The sequence below is a fragment of the Talaromyces rugulosus genome, chromosome V (genome assembly GCF_013368755.1).
Source record: "Talaromyces rugulosus chromosome V, complete sequence".
Taxonomy (NCBI): Eukaryota; Fungi; Ascomycota; class Eurotiomycetes; order Eurotiales; family Trichocomaceae; genus Talaromyces; species Talaromyces rugulosus.
This window is the reverse complement of record NC_049565.1, coordinates 1,768,028-1,793,371: the sequence shown is the minus strand read 5'-3', so window position 1 is coordinate 1,793,371 and position 25,344 is coordinate 1,768,028. Positions and strand designations below refer to the sequence as shown.

Below are 25,344 nucleotides of genomic sequence, written 5' to 3'. Positions count from 1 at the left end.
AAGAACTCGCCTTGCATAGGTATCTGTCACTGCCCTCACCTGTGACAAGGAATGCTGGGATACTAGCCTACAAATCATGCTGAGATATTCACAATGATCTTCAAAATGTTACCCTCAAGTAGAGAATCATTGTCAACAGAGCATTCGCTTTCCATAGTAATTCCTGTTGGATTGGCAATGATGGCAATTTTGCCCAGTTGGTTTAGAATACACACTATGTTTATATGGCAATCCAGAATGTAATTGTTGATTATTTTCATCTGGCCTAATACCCCTCCTCTTCACGTGACCGATTGGGCATGAGAGGCGCCTTCTATATGGCCTTAGTTACTAGTCTGACAATCCCTGTACAATTGCCCAACTCTCCTCTGCCAGAGCCTCTGCTACTGACAGTATCAGTGTAGCCTTTCACCATAATAAGCCTCCTTTTTGAATTCACACATCACCACTAAATGAACTTCTCAAATAATGCATCTGAAGAGACTGTTTAAAAAAAGTCCTGGGCGAAATGACACAAAGGCCCCCCCCGCTGCTGCGGCCTCGCCCACATTGCCTACAGGGAATGGCGAACTTCAACTTCCCACTAAACCACATACAACCGAAACCACTTCTACACTGACAGGGCCCTCTACAATCCCACGAGATCTGTGGCGCGAGGCCTTAGAGACACTACCGAAGCAGATACAGCAAGAGCTCAATACGGAAGGGACGGAGCAGAAGCCTCTGGGAATACAGATTAGTGAGCTATTGGAAGTCACTAGGAAAAGACAAGAGGAATGCGAGCGGAAATTCTGGAAATTTCGGGTGGGCGATCATGAGATTGTCCTGCGTGATTATGCCGTCAAGACTGTCGGATGCCTACAACAGATTGGCGACATTGCGGTAATGTTTGCGCCGCCTCAGGCCAGCATACCATGGTCTGTTATCAAGATGGTTATGCAGGTGCGTATTGCTATAGAATTCTTCCGTTACAATCGCTGAGTGAAGTATTCAGACAGCTGTTGTCGAGTCTGCACAGATGTGTGCGCTGCTTGCAAGTGTCGAGAAGATTGTCCGCATTGTCAATCGCGGGCAGGTATATGAACTTGTCTATACATCGGAGAATACGCCGAAGCTAGCCTTCGAAAACCTCCAGTCTGTTTTGGTGGAACTGTACGGCGCGTGCATGGAGTTGCTTGCTAATTCATCAAAGCTATTCACGAAGAATACCGCAGAGCGAACTGTGCGTTCAATTCTACACCCGGGAGACACCGCAGACATCTTCTCAAAATTGGTCCAGCTGGAGACCAAACTTAGCCACGAAGTTCAGGTGTGCGAGAGTGGACGGAGCGCTGCTACCGATGCCGAGTTAATGAAGTTGCTGCAACAGCTTAACGCTCCATTTAAAATAAAAAAATCATATTGATTTTTGTAGTTATAATCTTATTATTAGAAACATTATTATTAGCTGTTTTCTAACTCGACTCGACGAGAGGGTTTGCACTCTTCTGGAAAAAGTCAACGAAAAGGAGCAGCTCGAGATCTTGGAATGGATCTCACCAATACCCTATAAAAAGCACCATGACACGGTCAAGGAGGCTCGAACATCCGACACTTGCGAGTGGTTGCTGCAGAACAAGAGATTTCGTGAATGGGAAGATACCAGCTCGTCTGTGATCCTGTGGCTTCAGGGTTCTCGTTAGTTTTCCCTCTGGTTCACAAGTCCTTTCCAAGTACTTCAGATTACACATTAATATGAATTGGAGGCTGACTACTGTAGCTGGTGCCGGTAAAACCTTCCTCACTTCTAAAGTCATCGACCATGTTCAGAGCCGACTCGAACTTTCGCCAAACCACGAAGCGTTCGCGTTCTTCTACTGCAATCGGAATGAAAGTGAACGCCGAGATCCTCTTTACGCCCTTCAAAGTTATGTTCGCCAGCTATCAACGACCGCAAGAAACTCCGGAGATATACGCTCAGAGCTTCGAGCTCTCCGTCACGAAGTGAGGTCAAAGGGCGGATCAGACCTTAGCTTTAACACATGCAAAGAGCAGCTGTTAGAGTCTGTGAATCTATACCCAAAGACTACTCTTGTACTCGATGCCCTAGATGAATGCGAACCGGACTCACGTAGCCGACTTATCGACACGATAGAATTTCTGTTGTCCGAATCCAAGAGGCCACTCAAAATTTTCATTTCAAGTCGGCCCGACGGCGATATTAGGGCCCGCTTTCTTTCTCGACCCAACATCGAAATCCAGGCCACTGATAACCAAAATGACATTGAAAAATTCGTCAATGCAGAGATGGTCAAACATCCACTTTGGGAAAAGATATCTCTGTCGCTGCAGGAAGAAATTATCCAAACCCTTCTGAAGCGTAGCAATGGAATGTAAGTGCCGCCACCAGGGCGGTCGTACAATGTAGCTCATTTAGATGCAGGTTCCAGTGGGCATATCTACAGACAAAGCAGCTTCTCAAACTCAAGACAAGACAGGACTTAAAAGTTCGGCTTGGTAAACTTCCTATTGACCTTAAGGATACATACGACGAAATATACTGCAAAATAGCCGAAAGCGAACATGGCAAAGATATTGCAGACCGAGCTTTCATGTGGGTAATGTGTGCCTGAGAAAGCGTCGAACTTTTGAGCGCAATTCGTGTAGACCAAAATGGCGATAATATGCACTTGTCTGATGAACTTGATGAGGATATTTTATTGGATCTTTGCAATAATCTACTTGTTCTTGACTCCCAGCGGAAGGTTTGGAGATTCTCCCATCTCTCGGTCACGGAGTATTTCGAAAAGCACCACTGGGGCGTTCATCAAGCCCATGGTCATATTGCTAAGGTCTGTCTCAAGTTCCTTATCCAGACATACAACGAAATAGACAGTGGGAGCAAGATCGATAGCTTGGATAATGAGGACACTTCCGAACAAGAGGACGAGATTCCTGATCTTGGTTCGCTTGAGATATTTGATCTAAGGCACCCATTTCAAATGTATATCGGGCATCACTGGATAGTTCACGTCCAGACTCAAGAGGGAAAAGGAGCTGACCCTATATTGACTCGTCTTCTGAAAGACTTCCTTGGGTCTCCCAATGAAAGCAGTCTACAATATCGGGCATGGTATCGCCAGATTGCCTCGGATAAATGGCCCGAACCATCGACATCTGCTTTTTATCATATTAATGAGGAGGAAATTTCTCCAGAAAGTGCTGCTATTTTGTCAATGTGCCGCTTCTCGCTATATACCCCTCTGTTGGACTGGTGGGACAACGCAGAAATCGTGTTCGGGACAATTGAGATTGTTAATTTTTTAATTGAGAAAGGGGCTGACGTGAATATGCCGCTACAGAGTGGGAAATATGGCAGTGCCCTTGTAGTAGCGGCATACGGAGAAAAGCTTGAGATTATTGAGTTTTTATTGCAGAAAGGGGCGGACATAAATATGCAGGTACAGACTGGATATTATAGCAGCGCCCTCGCAGCGGCGGCATGGAGTGGAAAAACCGAGATTGTCAGCTTTTTAGTCGAAAAAGGGGCAGACGTGAATACAATATTACAGGATGGGGAGCATGGCAGTGCTCTTGCAGCAGCAACATATATGGGAGAGCTAGAGACTGTCGTGTTTTTGGTGCAGAAAGGGGCAGATGTGAATATGTCACTCCAAGTTGGCGATTATGGCAATGCCCTCATAGCTGCTGTAGAAGGCGGAGTATTCGAAGTCACAAAGTACCTTCTCGCAGCAGGTGCTAATGCTAACCAGCATACATTGATTGGAAGATACAGCACTCCTTTAGTTGCTGCCGCCTATTTGGGGAGGAAGAAGTGTGTGGAGGCCTTGATTGAAGCTGGAGCAGAAGTGAATGTAAAGCTGGAGAGTGGATCTTTCCGCACTTGTCTCCAGGCTTCACAATCAGATGTATCACCAGAGGATCGAGAGCGAGTATCGTGGGATAAGAGGAGTGAAGAGGATTTGGAACAGGAGAAAGGCGAAGTAACAGAATTGCTTCAACGTTATGGTGCCACAGAAATTTAAATTCGCAAATGAGAAGAGTTTTGCGGGCAGTATAGGAAACATTGTAGGCAGAGCTACCCCACGAAACAGGAAGTCAAACATTGAGTTAGATGAACTACCAAGTAAACTACAGCAGGTGATAGAGCACGATGGTATCGACCGCTCGAACTCAACGCCTGAAGAAGGCAGCCAGGATGAGCTTGAGTTGTTTCACAAACGAGCTGAAAGTACCGAGACACAGCAGGAGCGGCAGGAATTTGACGGTGACTTGGTCGAGCGGCAGAGAAAGATACAGATCGGCTCAAGGCCTCTTCAGAAAACATTCTGCGTTCCAGAAGTCAAATCTGACAGGCTTTGCCGCACGGCTTCTAGGGACTGGTGCCCAAGACAGCCAAGGGAATGATGGCATCTAACGAATATCCGTCGAGCGATAGGGCAGTGAAGATTCTAGGTTTTGGTGGTCAGGCATCTAAAGAAAGTTTAAATGGTATAGGGTAGACATGTTTAGACTAAATTGATGTTCATCCGGGCATTTCCATATTGGTTAATAGAGGGGGGAAAGTGTAATCTCTTCCAGAGCACGGCTCCATGCTGTCATACTGAGAGGAAAGTCGCCTAGGCAGGAAATTTCTTATAAAGATGACCTATAAGTGACGATCTTCAATGTTCACTTTCATGACTTTAATTAAGGGTGAACTAAATAATTGGCGTTTCAGTGCCAATTGAGCTTGAGAATGGGGTATAAATATAAGCTCAAGGCTTCTCGAACTCATGTTTCCTTTTTCATACAACTTGATATAGTAACCCATCAGTCCACATTGGGCGTTGTCTTATACCCTATAAACCAGACTGATTTCTCAAGAACTCGTCAATCTGCGTGGCTAAAATACTATGGACATGACTTGTCCTACACACGGTCAACCAACATCTCAGGCCCTGGAAGAGAACAACTCACATATGGCCTGTGTTAAACCAGAAATACTCTTCAATTGGAATACAGCCGTATTTTCCGGGGTCGACCACAACATCTGGATCCGTATATCCAGAACAATAGGAGGTGGTATTACGAATATTGTATTTGCTGGGATTGTCCAGGACATAATTTAACAAAGTTGTCGCATCGAAAACCATGGACTTTACCTCCGGGTGAGCTGCGCCGAATGCCGTGCTATGTCGTTCTATTTCGTCGTTGAACCAACCTATCATCGTCTTGTTTGGAAGCGGGCTCACTGAATTTACATTTCCCGGAGCGCGATCTAGAGGTGGAAGATTGACGAAGAGAAAATTGTGATAGCCAGCATGATAGAGAGGCTGCACACTTTCAGTAAAGACAGTATCCCAAAGCTTCTCATAGAAGTTGGGAAATGACACGTTGTATTTGCTCGAGTCTCCGATATCGTTGATTCCGATCCAAATGGCAATCAAGGCTTGGTTTAAGTTGAATGATTTCTGCTTAGACAGGACAGGTTGGGCATAAGTGAGAAACTGTTTGGTTTGATTGACGAGTGGAATCGTGAAATTATGATGAAGCGGTGTGCTATTTATTCTAGTCAACAAACACATGTCATGAATACAAAGGGGTAAAAAAAAGGACGTACAATTCCTGGGAAATATCCGCACCAGCGAATGCAAAATCCCACAGCTGCAGTTTGCATGTTTCAGGACTCGTTAGTCCCTCCTCAAGAGCACATCCGGTCAGATATTCAACCCAATTAGGACCTCCTTCTGCTGTTCCGGAGAAATTCTGGACAATCTTGTTCGAAAGCAAGTCCTCGGGTGTAAAGGCAAATTGTCCAGGTAAGTAGTCTCCAATGAAGCTGTAGTCTGGGTATCCATGCGTTCCCTGGACGTATGTATATGAGTCTCCAAATGCAACCCTGCGTTGAAATATGTCAACCTTTTGGCACGATAAACATTAACCTGTCAAACTAATAAAAGAGCAATTCTCACAGATGCTTCGTAGAATCCCAATTGAAGGTCGCTGAAGTACGTGCAAGACAAGAGCCTGCGAGGGCAACGGTTAACATTGCAGTTGACATCGTTTGTGATTCAGCAACTCCTAGATATTTTGATTGGCAAAGAGGATTTGAAGAACGCGGGGTACTGATATAAACAAATTTTCCAATTTTGAATCACAGAAAAACCGTCTTGATTGGTGGGAAATTATTTCTCGTCTTCGTCATTGCCCGGGTTTGTGGGGGGAAGGAGGATCTATCTTTGTAAATGAGGGGATAGTGGGGATATGGAGATCCGTTGATTTGAATAGTTACATGAATGTATCAACAAGTTGGCGCGGCGCCTGCCGAAGCCTCATATCCATTATAATTGCTCATAGTAAACATCATGTGAAGAAGCAGATTGATATAAATGGTTAGCATTGAGATATAGCATTTGCCAAAACGACATACAACAATGGAATAACACATGTAGTAGCTATCAAGCTTGAGGGTAGACAGGAACAGTATAGTTGTACTGAGCAGCCTGCCGTGGAATTGTGTCGACAATCGCAGAATCCCCAGTGAGCTGAAACCCGGCACTTAACTCAGCATCAGTGTCAAGAGAGAATACATAGTCACCAGGGTAAATAGTAAGATCGCCGTTCTCATCTGCTCGGGCCAGGGATCCAAGAGTTACCGGTAAGCTAAGCACCTGGCTCTCATCAACTGGGATATCGTGTGCTCGAGAATATGATACGAGCGTCTTGTTTGGTATAGGCTCCGGTCCAGCATTAGATGATGAAAGGAACAAGAGCCCGACATAGTCAGAGGCCACATTGGCCGGGCCACCGGCGTTCTTAATAGTGATTGACACATTCACGAAAGGCGCAAGGTCGAGGTAATCTGAGCCATCTCCACCACTATCGACAAGGTTCTGGATTGAATAAGTGGATTGTGGTTGTGTTTCCCAGGAAAGGGAGAAATTTGTGTAGTGCAGTCCATAGCCAAATGGAAGAACGGGCTCTCCAGTGTACCATCTATAAGTTCGGCCTGGAAATGTAATATTGGGACGAATTGTAGGGTCGAATATGTTGGCTTCGTTCGTATAATCGGCAGGATATTGAGTCACAGGCAATCTCCCGGCAGCAGCCTTCTTACCCGTCAGGACATCACAGACAGCATTTCCACCATTTTGACCTGGATAACCCGCCCAGACAACAGCGTTAACGCTCGAATTTTGTAGTAAAACAGTGTCATCAACTTGGCCTCCTCCAAATTGTACAACGACAAGAGGTTTTCCAAGAGCTCCGAGCTGAGAAATTAAATCTAGCTGGTTTCCTGGCCATTCAACAGATGTACGATCCATTCCTTCTGCTTCAACGGTTGTATCAATACCACCCATGTAGAATATGGCGTCCGACGACTGCGCCGCAGAAAGTGCCTCAGAGAAACCTGCGTCAGTTGTTCCTGATATAGCTGTTCCCTCAGCATACTGGACCTTGTCAAAGCTAGCCTGGAAGGCCTCTAGCGGACTGATCAGATATGGAGCAACTCCGTAGTAATTACCCTGCATCTGCGAGGTTGCATTGGCCCATGGCCCAATCAAGGCAACCGAGGAGTAGGTATCGGCACTGAGAGGAAGCAATCCATCATTTTTGAGCAGAGTAATACCCTCCACTGCAGCTTCATATGCGAGAGTTTGGGCGTCCGAAGTACTAACATCGGCCCAAGAAAAACCATCCCAATCGGGCGCCCCGTCGAAATATCCCACCTTAAAGAGAGCATGATAAAGACGGGTCAGGGACTGGTCCATGGCGCTTTCAGTTGTCATATTCCCTGCCACGGAGCCGACCAAGTTTTTATAAGCTCCGTTGCAGTTCAAATCAGTGCCAGCATTAAGAGCCACGGCGGCAGCACTATCCACATCAGTGGTGAAGCCATGTGAATCCCAGATATTGTTGACAGCATCACAGTCTGACACGACGTAATTGTCTGCTGCTGTGAACCCCCATGTATCTCGGAGAACCATTTGGAGCAGATATTCGCTGGCACACGAGGGTACTCCATCGACAGCGTTGTACGAGCACATGATGCTTGTGGCCAACGCATCGCGGGCACATGTCTTGAAAGCAGGTAGATAATAGTCACCAAGATCCTGTTGCGTTACATCATAGTTCTGGCCAGTTCGGTTAGTTTCCACATCGTAGACGGCATAGTGTTTGCAAGTAGCAATAATCTGTCTCAAATCTTCCTTGTTATCGACTCCTTGAAGAGCTGGGACTAGCTGCTTGACGTAGTTCTGAATATGAAAAATATCTTCCCCGGGGGTCTCTAGGCCCCGTCCCCAGCGAGGGTCAAGGAAACCATTAATGTTTGGAGTCCAGTAATCAAAGCCGGCCTTTTGAGCATTGGCAAACGCCCTAGCTTCCTTTCCAATGACCCTTGCTACATTTTGAATCAAATCATCATCAAACGATGCGCCCATCAAAATTGGAAGAGGGAAGCTTGTTGCGTAGCTGAAGTCGGAGCCATTGGGGGTTTGAAACTGGACGCCTGGACTACCAGCGACACCATGTAGGCCCTCGCTCCACCATTCGTATGCGGATAGGCCAATTCCTGAAACACCACTGGCTGGGCTGATAAGGTTTACGGCTTTGTCGTTGATGGTCATGTTTGAGATTAGACTCTGAATTCTATCTGCTATAGACAGACTGGTATTGCAGATTTCCTGTGAACAAAGTGGCGGTATGCTGCAAGCGGATACATAGCCACTGGTCGTATTTGGGTTGCTGATTTGATAGATATCGATACTAGAATTCTTTCAGTCAGTTTGAGAAAATGACTCGCGATTCTGTATTAAGACGCACGCATAGTTACCTCCACAACTTGCAGTGGAATTTCCACCGCATGCATAGTTGCATGAACTAGAATCTATCTGCGAGGAGTTACTCGAAATTGCGTCCCCGCAGAAGCATTGGCTACATATATTGCCATATTAACATTCAAATCTAGCAAGCTATTGGGGGGATATGTACGTTGTGTATTCAACCCCGCTGTAGCTGTACCCAGCACTTCCACAAATGTCAGCGCATGTTTGAGGTGTGTTTTCTTTACCTAGGACAAATTCAGGACCTGACAGCGCTCGGGAGACATCCTGGTCGGAATAACATCCCCGAAGAGACGCAGAGGCTTCATAGTTGCCAGTAGCAAATGGGCAAACTGAGCTTGCTTCAACGAGAGAAAATAATACTGGGAGAGCTAGAATGAACCGCATCCTGAAATGATGGATTGTCGTTCAACCTCGATTTAACAATTATAAACATTGAATGTTAGATGGGCTTCTATTTATGCTTGCAGTCTTCAGTCGTATTTTACAAGATTACAATAATCAGTGCCGAGGCACCCAAGTTCAAATGTTACAGGATAGATATGTTTAGGCTAAAGTGATGTTCATCCAGACATGTCTATATCGGTTAATAGGTGGAAGAAATGTAACCTTTTCCAAAGTACGCTCTTAAAAAATGGGCAATCGGATCTCCAGGTCCCTGGATTTCCCCTTTTACCCAATACAAATGCAGGGAGAATCGGCCCCATCTTTTCCCCGCATTCGGTGTCGATTAAGTGCCCCAGGTTCAAACCATTTAGGCAAATGGTGTTTTCCAAGTTTTAAAAGGGCTTGTGATTTTATGGTTACTAATATAAATCATAGGTTTAACAAATGAGATTCCCTATGTAGACTTAGGGGTGTCTTCGTAGTTGTCAAATCCAAAAAAAATCCAAACTGTCATTTAACCATTTGCTGTCACTATGATGAAAAGGAAAGACACGTTATATTTCCAATGGCGCTCACAATTCATAATTTTCACCCTAGTTTACCTATGTGTCTTTGCATATTCAGCTTGTAAGAATAAATAGGCCATGTACTTTTATGTGATACCCAAGTACTAACCGTGGCATCCATCCACCCTCCCGTCGCTCTCGCTTTGGGTGGGCACCTAGTTATTGACACCAAAAGTACGTATATTGCGCGGATACTCGGTCTCGTGCTTGACACGATGGATCGCGATGGCCATGTTCAAAAATCTTACGATGTTTAAGAAGCCAAGAAATTGAAATCCGAACCGGGTTCAAACTAAAGTTAAGGGGCAATGCCACTAGGAACGTCTGATATCCCTTTGGTGTATCTAGAGATTCGTTGTTTTTTTTTTTTTTTCGATATGGGAGCACAAACCCACGGTTGAACTTTCAACGGAGTGTGAGCATTTTGAATCACAATGATATGGATGGAGGGTAGGGAGGAACTTCAAGCTGTTGGGGCAGCAGATAAGACGACAAAATGTTCGCAATTCTCGTGCCGTGGCAGCAGAAGGGTAACCTAGTTATTTTCTTTCAGGGATGCTTCAAATCCTCAAATGATATACTACATACAAGGCAAGTAACTTTCCTGAATGGTTTATCGATTCCTTCTTTCAAGATAAAGCATTCCCAGGCGATGAGTCAAATCCCTGATGAGTCACTTCCCTGTGTTATAGAGAAGCCCTATGAATTATTAGAGAATAGATGAGCATAAATGAAGTCTAGTGCGTAAAGCTATCAAATCTAACATCAAAGGGGCTGGTTACAAAAAAGCTAAAGCACAATATCCAGTATCCAGCATCATAGACCCTAGCCAGCCTACTCATCACAAAACTCTCCTAGAGATGGAAATAGACCCATAGGCCCGTGAGCTGAAATTTACGTTGAGACGAAACTCGCCCACCCGAATGTTGGCACCATTACGCAGTAAGGTGATGCTAGTGATGGAGGTGGTAGACTCTTGTTTCGGTACTTCATAACCGCAATGTTGTTAGCAAAAATTGGTCGTATATTGCATTAAGAGTGGTACTATCTATTCTAGGCTTGTGAAGTGCTCCCGATTGGTCCACTAATAGTGGATTCTTGCGGATTTCCGCTTGCGCAGTTGCAGAGTTATAGGACGGAGTCAAGATATTGCCCCACAGCAACGCTTGTTCTCGGCTGGCTCCGTTATAATAGGCATCTCCCCCACGGGCCCTGAAGCCTAGGAACGTAGATCTGTGGGCAACATGCGTCTGAACACAGGGAATCCTGTCGGGGTTCGGTTCAGTGTTAGTTCTAACTCCGTTCCTCTGAGGCTGCCAGCGGGGTGCTGGAGGTGGGTTTGCTAGCTATCTAGCCCCTTACGCTGGAGGATCTCAATAAGCTTGCTTTTGAACACTGTCAAAGGCCCTAGGCAGTTTCATTGCAAGTAGGGATAAGGATACGAAAAGGGAAACTATTATAAAAATGCGTAAAGAGTGGGTATGATAATAGTTAAGAGATGGGAAACAACAAAGGACCCTAAATAAGTGTATATAGTGACCCCAGCTAGAATATGGGGTTCGGGATCTTCTAATTCCTGTCAGCGTTTAGGGCTGAGCTGCCCGACAGCCGGAGTTAATGATTAGCTCCGCCGAAAGGGGAGCATAAAAGACGTAACCCTACATTGTACATGTGTCTTTGTTTTAAGTGTGTGCAGACTGACATTATCATTTATCGTTTTTACTTTTATTTATTTCTAGGTATTTCCCAATTTCCTATCCACACCCGTCTACCTGGAGTCGCGTGATATTCATACCAGGCACTGGTCATGGCCAAAGACAATGAATCAAAAGCACCTAGACCCTATAGATCACGATACTTAGATGACCAATCTATATCTCACAGCGGTGATTCTCACTACCCTGAAAAAGGAGACTCATCTCTCGACAGTAAAGATGTGAAACAAGATGGGCCTATACGTGAAGGCATAGGAGATATCGCCAAGGAACAAGACGTGGACTTGGAAAGTCAACAACCACTGGAAAAGTTGGGAGCGGCTGGTTCTAATACACCCCAGCAAGATTCCAAATTGGTATATCTATGCTACCTTTTCCATTGTTTACGGTGGTGACAGCCGGAGAAACTAACCAATTGCACAGGTAACATGGGATGGTCCCAATGACCCGGAAAAACCCAAAAACTGGCCCAGCAGTAGGAAATGGTCCGTTATGCTCATTGTCTCATTGTACACTTTCATCTCTCCCGTGTCTTCGACGATGGTAGCGCCCGCCCTGACATACATTGGAGATGACTTCAATATCAAATCTGAAGTTCTTCTTGAACTCACCTTGTCTATCTTCATCCTAGCCTATGCCATCGGTCCGCTTTTCCTTGGGCCGCTTTCCGAAACATATGGCAGGGCTATTGTCTTGCAACTTGCAAATTTGTTCTACCTGGCCTTCAACATTGGCTGTGGCTTCTCACAGTCCAAAGGGCAAATAATTGCTTTCCGATTCCTTTCAGGGCTGGGTGGTAGTGTTCCGTTAGCTGTAAGTTGGATATCGCAAAATCTATTTTTTTTTACACATTAATTTTATCTAACCCTCCACGTAGGTTGGTGGAGGAGTCCTCGGAGATTGCTTTACCGCTGAAGAACGCGGCAAGGCAATGGCTGTCTTCAGCCTGGCACCCCTTCTTGGCCCAGCTATCGGCCCAATTGTTGGTGGCTTCATTTCTGAGAATACCACTTGGCGATGGGTGTTTTATGCCACCTCAATCGCAACCGGCGTCATTCAAATTGCAGGGCTATTCCTTCTCCATGAAACTTACGCCCCCCGGATCCTCAAGGTGCGGGCGAAAAGGCTTCGCAAAAATTCTGGCGATCACTCGTACCAGACCGAAGAGGAACGACAGAATAAGACTCTATCCCAGTCTTTTCAAATGTCGCTCGTGAGACCCTTTCGTCTTCTTTTCACGCAACCTATTATCCAAGTTCTTGCCCTATACATGGCTTATATTTATGGGCTCATGTACCTCATGCTATCAACTTTCCCTAGCCTGTGGACCGATCCCAATTATTACGGCGAGTCCACGGGAATTGGGGGGTTAAATTATATCTCTCTTGGCTTGGGATCTTTTCTGGGCGCCTACCTCTGCGCTTTTCTAAACGACTGCTTCTATCGCCATTTCAAGGCCCGAAATAACGATATAGGAAAGCCTGAATTCCGAGTACCCTTGCTCGCCGTCACCGCCATTGTCGTTCCAGCTGGTCTCTTCATTTACGGATGGACAGCCCAGACCCATCAACACTGGATAGCCCCTAACATCGGCACTTGTCTATTTGCCGTGGGGAATATTATAACCTTTCAGTGCATGCAGACCTACACCGTGGATGCATATACAAAATATGCAGCCAGCGCGATGGCTGCAGTATCAGTTTTACGCTCTCTAGCTGCGTTCGGATTCCCTCTGTTTGCCCCGTACATGTATGATGCCCTCGACTACGGATGGGGTAATAGTCTGCTGGCATTTATCGCGATAGGAATAGGGATTCCGGCGCCCTTCCTCCTTTGGAAGTTTGGTGAGAAGCTGCGGAGAGCCAGTCCATATGCCACTGGCTAGATAGCCATTTCTCTAGATAACTATTTCTACAAAATGCACCATACTTAATGTTTAATGATAGTGAAATTCTCCGGCACCATAACTGTTCATATAGGGCTTAGATGATGAATACCATTGGTAATCTGTCGAGTTATCTTCAGGGTGAGAGCGGTCTTATATAGTTGGTAAAATGGAATCAAAGGTTTCATTCCATGCAATCTCTTTGCCTAGCTGAGCAGACACAGTGTTTAAAACTAAATTCTTTATAAACTAACCACCACTACTTTATTAAGATAATGCTAACTGTTCTTTATAGCTTCAAGATTTTCTATGGGCGACCGTCTGGCCAGAAAGAAGAGAAACGCTGATTGCTGGTCGAAATAACGGGGCTGCCGTGGGAGTCGTCTACGTAGACGTAATCGGAGCCGATCTGCTGGATGTCCCAATCGCGAGGAATGGTGTTGATCGCGGCGTTCTCACCCTCGGTAGCTTTGATAACCCACTGCCCATCGTTCTTCTGGTCGTAGGCACCGTCCGGTGCGCCGTCCAGAACCCATTGCGTAAACCCCTTCCAATTTCCATCGGGATTCCAAACAAGAATGGCTCCATCACAGCCACGGATGAGCGAGACATCAGCCCAGCCAGTATTTCCGTTGTTGATGTCCCAACTGATCTCCAGCCAAGAACCAAGAAGCTGCGGTTGACCATTAAGCATGGTATCGTCGACACCGCGCTGGACACGGCCCTCCCAACCCGTGGGAATGGAGACAAACTGAGTGCTTTTGCCAGCGATCCAAATATACTTCCACGGAACGCTGTCACAGCTATTGTGGTAGAAGTAAAAGCCACGCCAGTCGCTGGCATCATTGTCGATAGTTATACCAGGACCGCCATCATCAGTATCGCCGTATGTAAGAGTAGGAGAGGAACTGCAGTCCCAGCGCTTCGATAACTTGGCATCTTCCGTGCTGTTGTAACGGACAAGCCCACCGGTTTGGTAGCTCTTAAAATTGCTCTGTGGCACAGACATAACCGCAATGGGATCTGCATTGGGTAGGCTGGGAGGAGCCTTGCTTGTTCGGCCTGGACTAGGCAGAGCGGCAACTGCTCCAACAAGCATGGAAATATAAAATGTGAGCCTGGCCATGTTTTAGATAAGGTTATCGTGGTTATATTGAAGCAAACCAGATCTGAACGGCGTACTATCACCTAAGTGCGGCATTGTCTATTTATACTCCGTAAAATGGGCTGTGGAAGTCGAGTACCCTAGTGTAGGCTCAAGACATACTAACATCTCGACCATATTCAGGTAGAAATCCTTCGCGATTATTAGGTTATTTACTGACCAAGCGATGTATCAGTGGCGTCAACTCAAGTCGAAATTGTCTGCGACGAAAAATCCGCTCATTTCAGCTTCTATCGGCGTCTTTCCAGGATCTTGTCACTTCTGTACTGTGTAAAGTATTGACATTTCGGAGGTTAATGTGGTCATTCTTCTTAGTTTACATAAATTCAGCGCCACGGTTACGTTGGGTGACCGAAATTGACTAAATATAAACACTAGATGACATTACTATCTTCTAAGCGAATTTCCTATTTATTGGTGTCAGAACGCGTGGCTGAAAAGGGGAATAGTTGGGGCTGCAAATTACGCCTCGCGGGTAGGGACGGTTGGGATACAGTAGCCCTACAAGAACCAATTCAACTCGGATTTCATAAGATCACTCGCTGAAATAGTTGTAAATTTTAGCTCAATGTGTTAAATTAGATATATCTGTATATTAATTATTGATGACTAGCTTATATTCAGACCTTTTAACATTTTCCAAACGATAAGTGACATATTAACGACATGCGATCTGGCGTAAGCACTAGTTTATAGCGCCAACTATGGTATAGTTATCGATCAAACGCGAACATGATGCTAGTCAGCGACCATAGGAGCGCCTTAGGGCCTAAGCCGCCATAACCCCCCGAAAGTCTAGAAGCTCCAGTATAGCTAGCACGTGGCTTTCAACCAATATTAAAGTTTGAATGGATCATAACGGTGAATTTATCTACACTTAGATCTTTATTATATTGTTACCACGTAAACTGTAGGAAGACTGAACTACATGGTCAGGCAATACTCATAGTCGGACCACGTCTAGAATACAAACTACATTTCACGCCTAGTTATTAGGCATAGCATTGGTCCCTTGGCCTTGGGATCCATTGGGAACGAGTAAATAAAGGGTGTAGTGAAGTTACATTACACATGCAAGCTAATTCTGCCTGCTTTGCAGTGGAACCTGTAGCACTAGCAACTAATACTGGCTTCGGAAAAGCGCCAAATCACACCCTGCTAATCATCATTCGAACGCCACACTTCAATACCTAATTTCCTAGAGTTGTCAGCCCTCTTCGTTAACCACGCGCAAGTAGCACAAAAACCGAAGATAACAAAAAAGGAACTTTTAGTCAATATTAGGCGTCTATGGCTGAATCTCGGCCATTACAAGATCGGTTATATGGCCAATAGAAGGTTGTCTGTCTAAAATTGTGAAGATGCACTTCGGCGAACCTATGCCGCATTTATTGTGGTCGGCCCTTTATATCAATTGATGGCTTTTTGTATGACATGAGTGGGTAGACTGTGTACCTGAAAGAGAACGCCACCTTCTGTCGTGATGTCTACCAGCATGATTATTATAAATAGCCACGACAGTCATGTTTGTCGTATACCCGTTATACCGTGCAAGGAATCCTCGCTGTCACTTCCTTCTGCTGCTTTCTTCATAAACAGCTTTTTTCTATATTTTATAGTGACTTCGCAATGACTCGTTTCAACAATGTCACCGGCTACGTGGCCCTGGCCACGAGCCTCCTTATAACCTCGACCGCCGCCGATTCTTGGCCCAAACGAGGCCTGGCCGCCAATGACGATGTTCCAATCTCGCAATTTGGCGGCTCATGGAATAACCACGATTCTCAGGTGAACTGGCAGTACAACTGGGACAGTACCACTAGCCAGAAGCAGTCGTTTGCTGAATATGTGCCCATGCTCTGGGGTACTGCAAACTACCATACCGACCAATGGTCTGACAACGCCTGGTACTGGATTAATAACGGTGGCACGGGACACTTGCTTGCCTTCAATGAGCCTGAACGCGGAGACCAAGCCAACCTCAGCCCCCAGCAAGCTGCTGATGCTTGGAACCAGTACATGGAACCTTTCACCGGCCATGCTCAGCTTGGTGCTCCTTCTGTCTCTAATGACGGTTATGACTGGTTGAATCAGTTTCTGCAAGCGTGCAGCGGCTGCCATATTGATTTTGTCCCGATTCATTGGTATAACGACCATACTCTAGAGTCAGATTTTGAGAACTGGGTCAACAGCATTTGCTCTCTAACAGGCCGCCAAGTCTGGATCACAGAGGTACGAAACTGTTATGTAAATATGCTGGTCGAGAGCTAACCGGTGCAACAGTTCCAAGCTTTCGGATCGATCGACGACCAGAGCAACTTTTTGCGTTCGGCAATCCCCTTCCTGGACAATAACCCTTGCGTCTACAGATATTCGTACTTTGGGACTGCGGATAACTCTAAAGTTCTCTTGCAAGATGATGGCCCTTCTCTTTCAGGTTTGGGTGTACAGTATGCCTTTAGTCCTTATGGGAGCGGTGATGGCCCTAACTAGAAAATGTAAATAATTTCAACTTCAAAGTTTATTATTAATCGTGTCATGCCTTTCCAAGAAAGTATCCGTCTATGTTCGTGCATATTTTCTTATCTCTTTGTTGTACAACCGATAAGACCCATTACAAATCCACCATTGCATCATCTTGCACTTAGTAATCTTAATCTGCCCCTCAATTGATCAGTCTATTTTCTAGCAGGATCTTTGTTCATCTTTTAAGATAGTTTAGATGCTTTGACTTTGTACCTATTTCAGCATTGACTCTATTTATTTCATTCAATTGACATTGAATATAGACCTTGAGAGCACTGTACCACCCACAACCACAACACCAAAGCATCTCCAACCGCGGGGTCACATCAACACCACACAAGATAAGAACAAGACAACAACAACAACAACAACAACAACAACAACAACAACAACAAAAAATGGCACCGCATGCGCCCTTCAAAGAGGTCGAAGCCTCTCGCCCCCCCTGGGACTCCTCTGCGCACCCACACTACACACAAACCATCAACCCGGGGTACACCATCGGCTCCGGCGCGTACGGCGAACCCAACACATCAAACCACATCAGCATCGACCCAAACGCCGACTCGCGCGGGTTTCTGGCCAACTACAAACTGCTCATCAGCGCCATTGTTCCGCGGCCTATTGGCTTCATCTCGACGCGCTCCGGCGACGGCTCATCAACAAATGTGAGCCCGTTCAGCTTCTTCCAAATCATCGCGGCCGATCCGCCCATCTTTGTGTTTGGCGTCAACGGACCCAAAGTCGGCTCGCCGGGGACGCGCAAGGACACGCTGACGAACCTGCTCGAGACGGGCGAGTGTGTGATAAACATCATATCGGAGGATTATATCGACGCGGCGAATATGGCATGCATCGATGCGCCGTATGGAGTCAGCGAGTTTGACGTCTCGGGTCTGACGCGCGGCGAAGATACGAAGCAAGTGCGCGTGCCGCGTGTGAAAGAAGCGGTGTTTTCGATCGAGGCGAAAGTGGTTGAGAAGCGCGATTTCACGTCAAAACGCGATCCGAGCAAAGTCACTGCGACAATGTTTACTGTCGAAGGAGTGCAGTTTTGGGCGCGCGAGGATGCGCTCGATGAAGAGAGAGGGGTGCTTGAAATAGAAAAGTTGAGGCCTGTTAGTCGTCTGGGTGGTATTAGCTATGGTCGTGTTACCGATATATTTGAGCTGCCCAGGCTATCTTGGGAAACAGATCTGAGTGCAGAGGAGAAACAGCTGATTGCCGACAGGGCCAAGGAGAATGCTGCGAAATAACTATAAGTAGAGTTACATAGACTTAGATTCTGTATAGATTGAAAAAAAAGTGACTTAGGTATCATTGATTCACTGGCTTGCTCTGCTTGCCTCCACCAGTAGGAAGAACTATCTAAATATCCATCTATCGCAACAAAGCTAATCAATCCGCTAGCAATGCTCAAACTCAAATCCAGCCGAGACAAAAAAAAATATCATACATGTGAAAGAGTCAAGAAAGAAACTGTTTTGAGCGAAATAAAACAAGACAAACCCCAAGCAGTAAGGATTACTGTTGGAACAAGGCAATGGTGGAGCAAAAGTTGCTCAGGTTCTCAGACTGAGCGACTAATCCTTTGCCGTCGGTCGATGTAACCATGTTGACGCTGGCCTTTGTGCTCAGCCCGTATAGCGACACGCTGGAGCAGTCGACTTCGACCATGTTCTCCTGGCAGTCCTCGCTGTCAAGACAGGTCTGGCTGTAGTTCTCGAAGAAGCTGTAAAGGCCACCGCCGTACATAAGCACGTCGGACGAGGAAAGGACACGCAAGCCCCAGGCTTTGCGGCAGCTGTCAGTCGTGCAGGTCGAGAAGTCGGGGTCACTCCACTTGCTCTGAGGGGTGAATGGCTCGAGAGCTGTAGGGTTGGATTGCCAGTATCTAGTAGCTAACGTTAGTATTGACTATCTTGCGGTAACAGGATAAATGTCAACTTACGGAGTCTCGGTCTGGATAAGAGCCATAAAGACATTCTTCGCATTGTTGATCTGGTATTCGTAGAGCTGGCTGTGTTCAGAAGATGTGCCGTACAGCCAGACGGCGTTTTGGCTTTCAATCAACACACCGCGGCCATTGTAGATATCAATCTTGCTGTGATCAGCGAGATCCAGCTCGTGATCAGCAACCCAGAACCAGGCGTTCTCGACATAAGCACTGGCCTTTTCAGTAACGTGCAAAAGCATAAAAGCACCCTCGCACTCAGGGTTGGCGTTATGGGTCGCATTAGGGTTATAGGCACACTTGTCGCTCTGGAGTTCCGTTCCGGCGGAACCACCAATGCGGAAGTGGACATCCCACATGCCAGCAGAACCCTGGGAGGAGCCAGCAACGTTCCATTCCATCAAGATAGCACCAGGAGTGGGTCCCTTGGTTTCGAGCATGATGTCAGAAATCTCAACATCGCCAGAATCGCCTGCTTGGCCAATTTGGAGCATGGGGATTGGGTTCTGCTCGTCCGAGAAGGCTTTGCCAGAAGCCATCAGAAGGGGCCAGATTTCGCCGACAATCTTGATATCTTTGGGTACCTTGATAGTGGAAGTGATAATGTAGGCACCATGATCAAAGTAAACGATCTGGTCAGAGGTAGCGCTGTCAAGGACTTTTTGGATGGCATCCGTGTCGTCAGTAGTACCATCGCCCTTGGCACCAGCAGATTTGACGCTAACAAAGGATGAGGCATCGACAGTTTCATACAAAGGCTTCGAACGCTCAAAAACTTTGCCAGAGCCCTCAACGAGAACAGAGGGCTTGCTTGACTTGGCAAGAGTTGCTTGAGTTCGGGCCTTGGACACAGGAGATGCAGCACAGGTACCAGAGGAGGGCGTTCCGGACGCATGTCCGCTCGATGGGCTATGTTGCGAGGAGGGAGTACTAGTAGCGGCAGATGGGGACGAGACAGGGCTAGTCGTTCCATCGCCGGAGCCTGGATTAGAGGCAGGCGGTGCTGGAGTACCGGTGGTTTGTTGAGGGGCAGTTCCAGTAGCAGTAGTAGCTCCAACAGTAGGAGTGACAGTGGTAACAGGGTCAGGTATGTCGGTGCCAGGAATAGTAGTTGCCAAGCCACCCGGAGCATCAGTGCCAGTCGAGCCAGCAATACGATCGCTAGCATGACTTGCAGGCACAGTGGGATTCGTTCCAGCGCCTTGAACAACAGTGACAGTGACAACTTCAGGCGCAGGGCACGTGTCGGCCTCAAGGCTGGCCACAGACTCGATATCACGCTTCTTCACGCTCGAAGCACCGGAAGTAGTGTAAGTATTGCCCTGGACCCAGTTATCGACAATAGAACCGCCAGCCAAGATAGTATTACCACCAATTCCGGCAACGGCTACCTTGGAGCCAGAGAAGTCGACGTTGTCAATAACAAGAGCACCGCCACCGATCGGAATGCTGTCTTTAGACCAAGCAGTGACAATGGCAGTGTCGGTGGTCGAGATAGAGCTGTCCAAGAGCATGACCGAACCAACAGTCTGGTTATTAGCATCAGCAACGTTGGACATGTTCAGCGCCACGGCACAATCAGTAACAGTAACCGACTTGAAAGTCCAAGCCCAGTTCCAGTTCATGAAGATAGCCGTATTGCATCCGTTAAAGGTCAAGTTGCGAGTTGTGAACTGCTGGTTGCCCAAGAACATGCCGTAGTTGCCGCCGTTGAAGGTGAGATCAGTCATGAAACCGCCCGAACCGTTGTCCATGAAGATACCCTGTTGCTTATTGCCATCACCGCCTCCCTTGACCATTTCAAAGCGAATGTTCTGAAGACTCGTAGCCTGAGCTACTTGCCAGTGGATACCAGCGCCACTGCTCATGTCCATGGAGGTAAGATCGATGACAAAGTTGCGAATTTGACGGAAGAAGTTGTTCTGGTTAGTGAACCAGTTGGCTCCCATGATGTAGGGATCAGCATCAATGACAGCCATGCCGGAGAAGCTTCTGGCGGCTTTGATGACAGGGAGATCGGTGGCATCACCAATCATCTGAGTGTAATACGACTGGTTGAGAGCGCGCGACACCACGTATGTGCCAGGCGGGAAGTAGACGATAGCAGGAGTAACAGTAGATGAGTCACAGTTCTCTTCACATCGGTTTCCGCTTGAGATGGCCTTTTGTATAGCATCGGTATCGTCGGTCGAGCCATCACCTAAAAAATGTTAGTGAGTCTGTTGCGATCATGTTGTTCAGAATGAGGGGGTGCCTTTCATACCTTTGGCGCCGAAGTCGTGAACGTTACGGAAAATCTGGTAGTCTGTCGCGTTACCGAATGCAACTGTGCCCTGGCGCTTGATATTGGCCATCCAGAACCCAGACGAGGAGCTGGCGGCGCTGGCCTGGGGCGTTGGCGCAGCGGCCAACAGGGTCGACAGACCCAAGAGGAGGAAAAGTCGTATGAAAATCATATTTTTGAAGTCGTCTGAAAAGGGAAAACAAGAAGGTTTCAATTGTAATCTGGCCAGCAGAAGCTGTTGACGATATGAGTCAGATCAGATCTCTCCTGGTGTCCAACAAAAAAAAAAGCAGCCACCAAGATCAGATGAAATACTCAGTCTTGAGATTCCAGAATCTGACCAAAAAATTACTGTCAACAACGGCAAAGCAATAATGAAACTAAAGAAAAGAACAAAGACTTACCTCTGGTATGACGAGTGTGTTGCGCTGACAAGACAGCCGGAATGCGGAATGGAGGATGTCTTACTTACGTCGAAGGGGAAGGAAGGCACCACCAGGCAACTGCCACCAGGACAGAGATTCCGTGGTAGAAGTGGGTGGTAGAAGTGGGTGACGCTGTCACACACACGAGAAAAAAAAAAGGGAAGAAGGAGAAAAAAAAAGAATGGATGACTGTGTATCAGCCTAATGAGAGACAGGAGGAAAGATACTCACGAGCGGAAGAGAAAAGGCGGACACCTGGGGAGTCAAATAAGCAGACACTGGCGGGGGAATCAGCTATCAGGCGACCCACCGTGACTATTATTCAAAGAATCAAGTCTGATTCACTCAAAAAAGGAGTCTCCACCTGCATTGTGCCAAAACAATAAGCGCCTGCAACAATAATAAGAAAAAGGCTACTCACACAAAGCCCTAAAGCGACGAACGGCGTGCTGATTGGCGGACGCTGCAACCAAGCCCTAAGTAGATGAAACAGCTGCGAGCCAACGAATCGCTGCTCAATACGCCCTTTGGTCCTGTAATTAATGAATCTAAAATAGAAAGATGAGAAAGCTGGGGTGACGATGAGATGGATAATAGTAGAGATCAACAATAGGTACTTGCTGGCGAATGCAGCAATAATAGTACTAGGAGTATTGATAGGAATAATAAGCAGAACTACAAGTCCCTCGGCGCGACGGGTGCCAACTACTCTACATATACGCTGTCTTCTCTCCTCTTCGTCGACACATCGTGTACAGTCTAGACGACGAAAAGCACGGCGTTGTCAGGGTCTACCTGATCTGCGGGGTCTGGAATGCGCCTGTGCCGTTTCTCATGGCAGATCCTGATAAAAATGTTCTAGCAGTCTAGCTCGTGGGCACAGCGCATAGTCGACCACATACTACTCTCGGCGTAATCTCTGGAGCATTTTTTTGCACGACGGTTGCCTCCCTAACAATGGGCCAAGCCGTTGTCCCGGTGGCCACACTCTCCCGCATTCCACACAGTGGACTGATCGAGCTGAGGAATGACAATCATTAATCCGGACAATGAGAGCCCGTCTCATTGTCGGACAGCACAAACAAGCACCTCAGAGAAGAAAGACAAAAAGAACAAGCCATGCAAAGACGACTGTTTCGAGTTTTGCCGCCCACGCGTTTCGCGCTAAAACAGTGAAACTGCATTCCCAGCCAATCACAGACCGTAGCGTCCTCGGTTCCACTTCCACCCGCCATGATTGGTCCTCACAATTAAGCTCTGGCGGCTCCACCCGTTCCGAGCCAATAGTAGTACCCATAAGCCGTTCGTGCGCCGGCAGCCTCCCGTCGACCAAACTCTTTCTTTGATCCTTAATAGGGATAAAGACTACGAATGGCTTTGTTCTGAACAACGGCTACAACCTAACCGGTCCACTACGTGGTCTAACGAAAGACAGTACACTTACCTCGTATTCAATATACGGCGAGCTGCCTTACCCAAACGCTCCACTCCCTCAGAAAGAAGGCCAAACTCCTCCCAGCCAAACGACAGTCGAATGCCGTCTTCAAAATCCTGGCGGCCCTCGGTACAGTCTCCTTCGACCTGGAACAACGTGCCACTGCCAATTTTAACGTTCTCCTCTGCCGCTGCTCTGTCAGCCAAGACACTGCTCGTGAGCCCCGCCGGCAGGTCAAGCCAAATGAAGAATCCACCAACGATAGGCTGGGCGCTTGCTGGCACACTGAAGCCTAATGGAACAAGATGAGCGCTAATAGCACTCATAACCTCTCTGTATCGTGCCTGGTAGGTCGGAATGAGCTCAGATGAAATGTGCCGTTGTAGAGTTCCGGTCGAGACGAGTTGGTCAACAAATGTGGCCGTCAACTGGGAGGGAGCTCCTCCAGACCGTGATGATCCCCTTATGCGACAAGAAACGTCAGTATTCGTCGAGAGAGTCAAAACTCCATAGGAACATACGCTTGCGACAGTCCATAGGCAAACTTATATGTCCCTTCGGCCCAGCCGGTACGCACACCCGGTCCGACCAACTTGCTAAAGCTGCCATTGCTCATTGAATTCCCAAAATCATCAACCGGACCGCCATCGAGGTATCGATCAATGTCAACCAGTCTGGGGACTGCAGCTTTGTCACTCGGCGAAATCGTTGCGCTCATATCCGACGGCCACTGGAGAAAATCGTAAACATCGTCGGAAATGACGAGTACATCGTATCGCCGGGCTAGTCTTATCAGTTGTTCGCGACGACGGACCGAGACCACTTTCATCGACGGGTTCGCAAACGTTGACGTCAGGTAGAAGACATGTTTATAAATTTTGCTCCACGGTCGCGGTAGCTTGTAGCGCTGTATCCATCAGCAAGATAGCGTGTGCAACCCAAAAGACTCACCCCATACCGGTTGTGTGTTTCCTTCTGCATTGGCTTTTGCTTCAGCTTCCTGTAGCCCTTTCTCTAAAAAACCAATGTCGATCCCCTCGGTGTCCTCGGGCACACCTCGTAGACGGTTCATGAACCCAGCGTCGTGGAAAATGCGACAGGCGAGGTAGTAGGTCGGCGCAACCACCCAGATATTCCGCGTGTACGCAGCATCAGTAAAGACCTGCAGTACGCACGCGAGGTTCTGGCTGGCCCCGCCAGTAACGCAGATCCGGGCTTCTGAGATGGGCTCCTTCGGGCGGTAGAACGAGGTAAGCCAGTCGGCAAGGTGCTGACGGAGCGGACCGTAGCCTTCATCCGGTCCATATTGCAAGCCTGGCTGAAAGATGGATGGCGTCGACAAGGCAATGGAACTCGCTTTGGCGATCGACTGAACTGGCAGGAGAGCGGGGTTAGGCCACCCACGAAAGAGATCGATGGACGTGGCCATTTTGGTGTTGGTCGGATGAGAGATTCTGCCTTGGTGACACAAGTCTGCCTGAGTATGACATTTGCATGGAGCGCGCATGATCAATGAGTTGATTGATGTCGTTGCGAAGGATCAGTAGCTGATGGTTGGGAAGTTCATTGACATTGCCGTGTGGGGAAGCGACCAGCCAACCAACCAACTTGCGGGCCACTGCTCTAAAAAAAGACGAGGACGTTGCATTCAATGTTGGTCTTGTTGGTTTATTTCCGATACAATTTCAATGCTATTGGCCAGTTTAATCCACTGATTATTGGGGTAAACGGTCAAATCCCGCAGTCAACGTTGGGTGATGGGAGAATTGACATATGTATATATATATAGAATTATGTGGGATTTCACGAGTATATTTGCCATTAATTTTATATGCCTGGAACATTCAAATGTTGAATTGATTGAAGTGAAATAATTATTAATACATCTCAAAGTGTTTAAATGTTAAAAATAAGATATTTATACAATATGTCTACAGATACATTGATTAATGCAGCACTTTGGAGTCAAATGTAGATGCCTCGGCAACTGTATACATAATGACAGAGTATAAATATTTCACTGCCACAAATACTATGTATTGTTCTATAGTTTATTTGTATAAAATCCTATCGATGGGTCTATTAATACAAAATTACTGGGCAACTTGATCAATCTGATATTGCAAAGACGCGATTCTGGTCATCCGCTGCTGTGGGACGATTAGTTAATTGTC

General features: G+C 46.9%; 8 protein-coding genes across 8 annotated transcripts; 4 read left to right on the top strand and 4 right to left on the bottom strand.

Annotated features, from left to right (window-relative positions):
* Positions 1-468: 468 nt before the first annotated feature.
* On the top strand, positions 469-4,025 carry TRUGW13939_09166 (uncharacterized protein; the record flags this gene model as incomplete). Its single annotated transcript, XM_035492291.1, has 6 exons — positions 469-942; positions 995-1,347; positions 1,415-1,677; positions 1,760-2,372; positions 2,423-2,597; positions 2,739-4,025. The coding sequence occupies 6 exons, from the start codon at positions 469-471 to the stop codon at positions 4,023-4,025; spliced, it is 3,165 nt and encodes a 1,054-aa protein (XP_035348184.1).
* Positions 4,026-4,955: 930 nt separating this feature from the next.
* On the bottom strand, positions 4,956-8,612 carry TRUGW13939_09165 (uncharacterized protein; the record flags this gene model as incomplete). The annotated part of the gene is made up of 4 exons (XM_035492290.1): positions 4,956-5,541; positions 5,603-5,881; positions 5,955-6,107; positions 6,478-8,612. 4 exons carry the CDS (start codon positions 8,610-8,612, stop codon positions 4,956-4,958), a joined length of 3,153 nt encoding a protein of 1,050 aa, XP_035348183.1.
* Positions 8,613-11,588: 2,976 nt separating this feature from the next.
* On the top strand, positions 11,589-13,381 carry TRUGW13939_09164 (uncharacterized protein; the record flags this gene model as incomplete). Its single annotated transcript, XM_035492289.1, has 3 exons — positions 11,589-11,852; positions 11,920-12,309; positions 12,374-13,381. 3 exons carry the CDS (start codon positions 11,589-11,591, stop codon positions 13,379-13,381), a joined length of 1,662 nt encoding a protein of 553 aa, XP_035348182.1.
* A 307-nt stretch (positions 13,382-13,688) lies between these two features.
* On the bottom strand, positions 13,689-14,507 carry TRUGW13939_09163 (uncharacterized protein; the record flags this gene model as incomplete). The annotated part of the gene is made up of 1 exon (XM_035492288.1): positions 13,689-14,507. One exon carries the CDS (start codon positions 14,505-14,507, stop codon positions 13,689-13,691), a length of 819 nt encoding a protein of 272 aa, XP_035348181.1.
* Positions 14,508-16,175: 1,668 nt separating this feature from the next.
* TRUGW13939_09162 (uncharacterized protein) lies at positions 16,176-17,039 on the top strand (the record flags this gene model as incomplete). The annotated part of the gene is made up of 2 exons (XM_035492287.1): positions 16,176-16,778; positions 16,830-17,039. 2 exons carry the CDS (start codon positions 16,176-16,178, stop codon positions 17,037-17,039), a joined length of 813 nt encoding a protein of 270 aa, XP_035348180.1.
* Positions 17,040-17,470: 431 nt separating this feature from the next.
* Positions 17,471-18,328, top strand: TRUGW13939_09161 (uncharacterized protein; the record flags this gene model as incomplete). Its single annotated transcript, XM_035492286.1, has 1 exon — positions 17,471-18,328. One exon carries the CDS (start codon positions 17,471-17,473, stop codon positions 18,326-18,328), a length of 858 nt encoding a protein of 285 aa, XP_035348179.1.
* A 268-nt stretch (positions 18,329-18,596) lies between these two features.
* TRUGW13939_09160 (uncharacterized protein) lies at positions 18,597-21,482 on the bottom strand (the record flags this gene model as incomplete). The annotated part of the gene is made up of 3 exons (XM_035492285.1): positions 18,597-18,966; positions 19,024-21,226; positions 21,290-21,482. 3 exons carry the CDS (start codon positions 21,480-21,482, stop codon positions 18,597-18,599), a joined length of 2,766 nt encoding a protein of 921 aa, XP_035348178.1.
* Positions 21,483-23,175: 1,693 nt separating this feature from the next.
* On the bottom strand, positions 23,176-24,599 carry TRUGW13939_09159 (uncharacterized protein; the record flags this gene model as incomplete). Its single annotated transcript, XM_035492284.1, has 3 exons — positions 23,176-23,632; positions 23,692-24,077; positions 24,129-24,599. The coding sequence occupies 3 exons, from the start codon at positions 24,597-24,599 to the stop codon at positions 23,176-23,178; spliced, it is 1,314 nt and encodes a 437-aa protein (XP_035348177.1).
* Between the last annotated feature and the right edge of the window lie 745 nt (positions 24,600-25,344).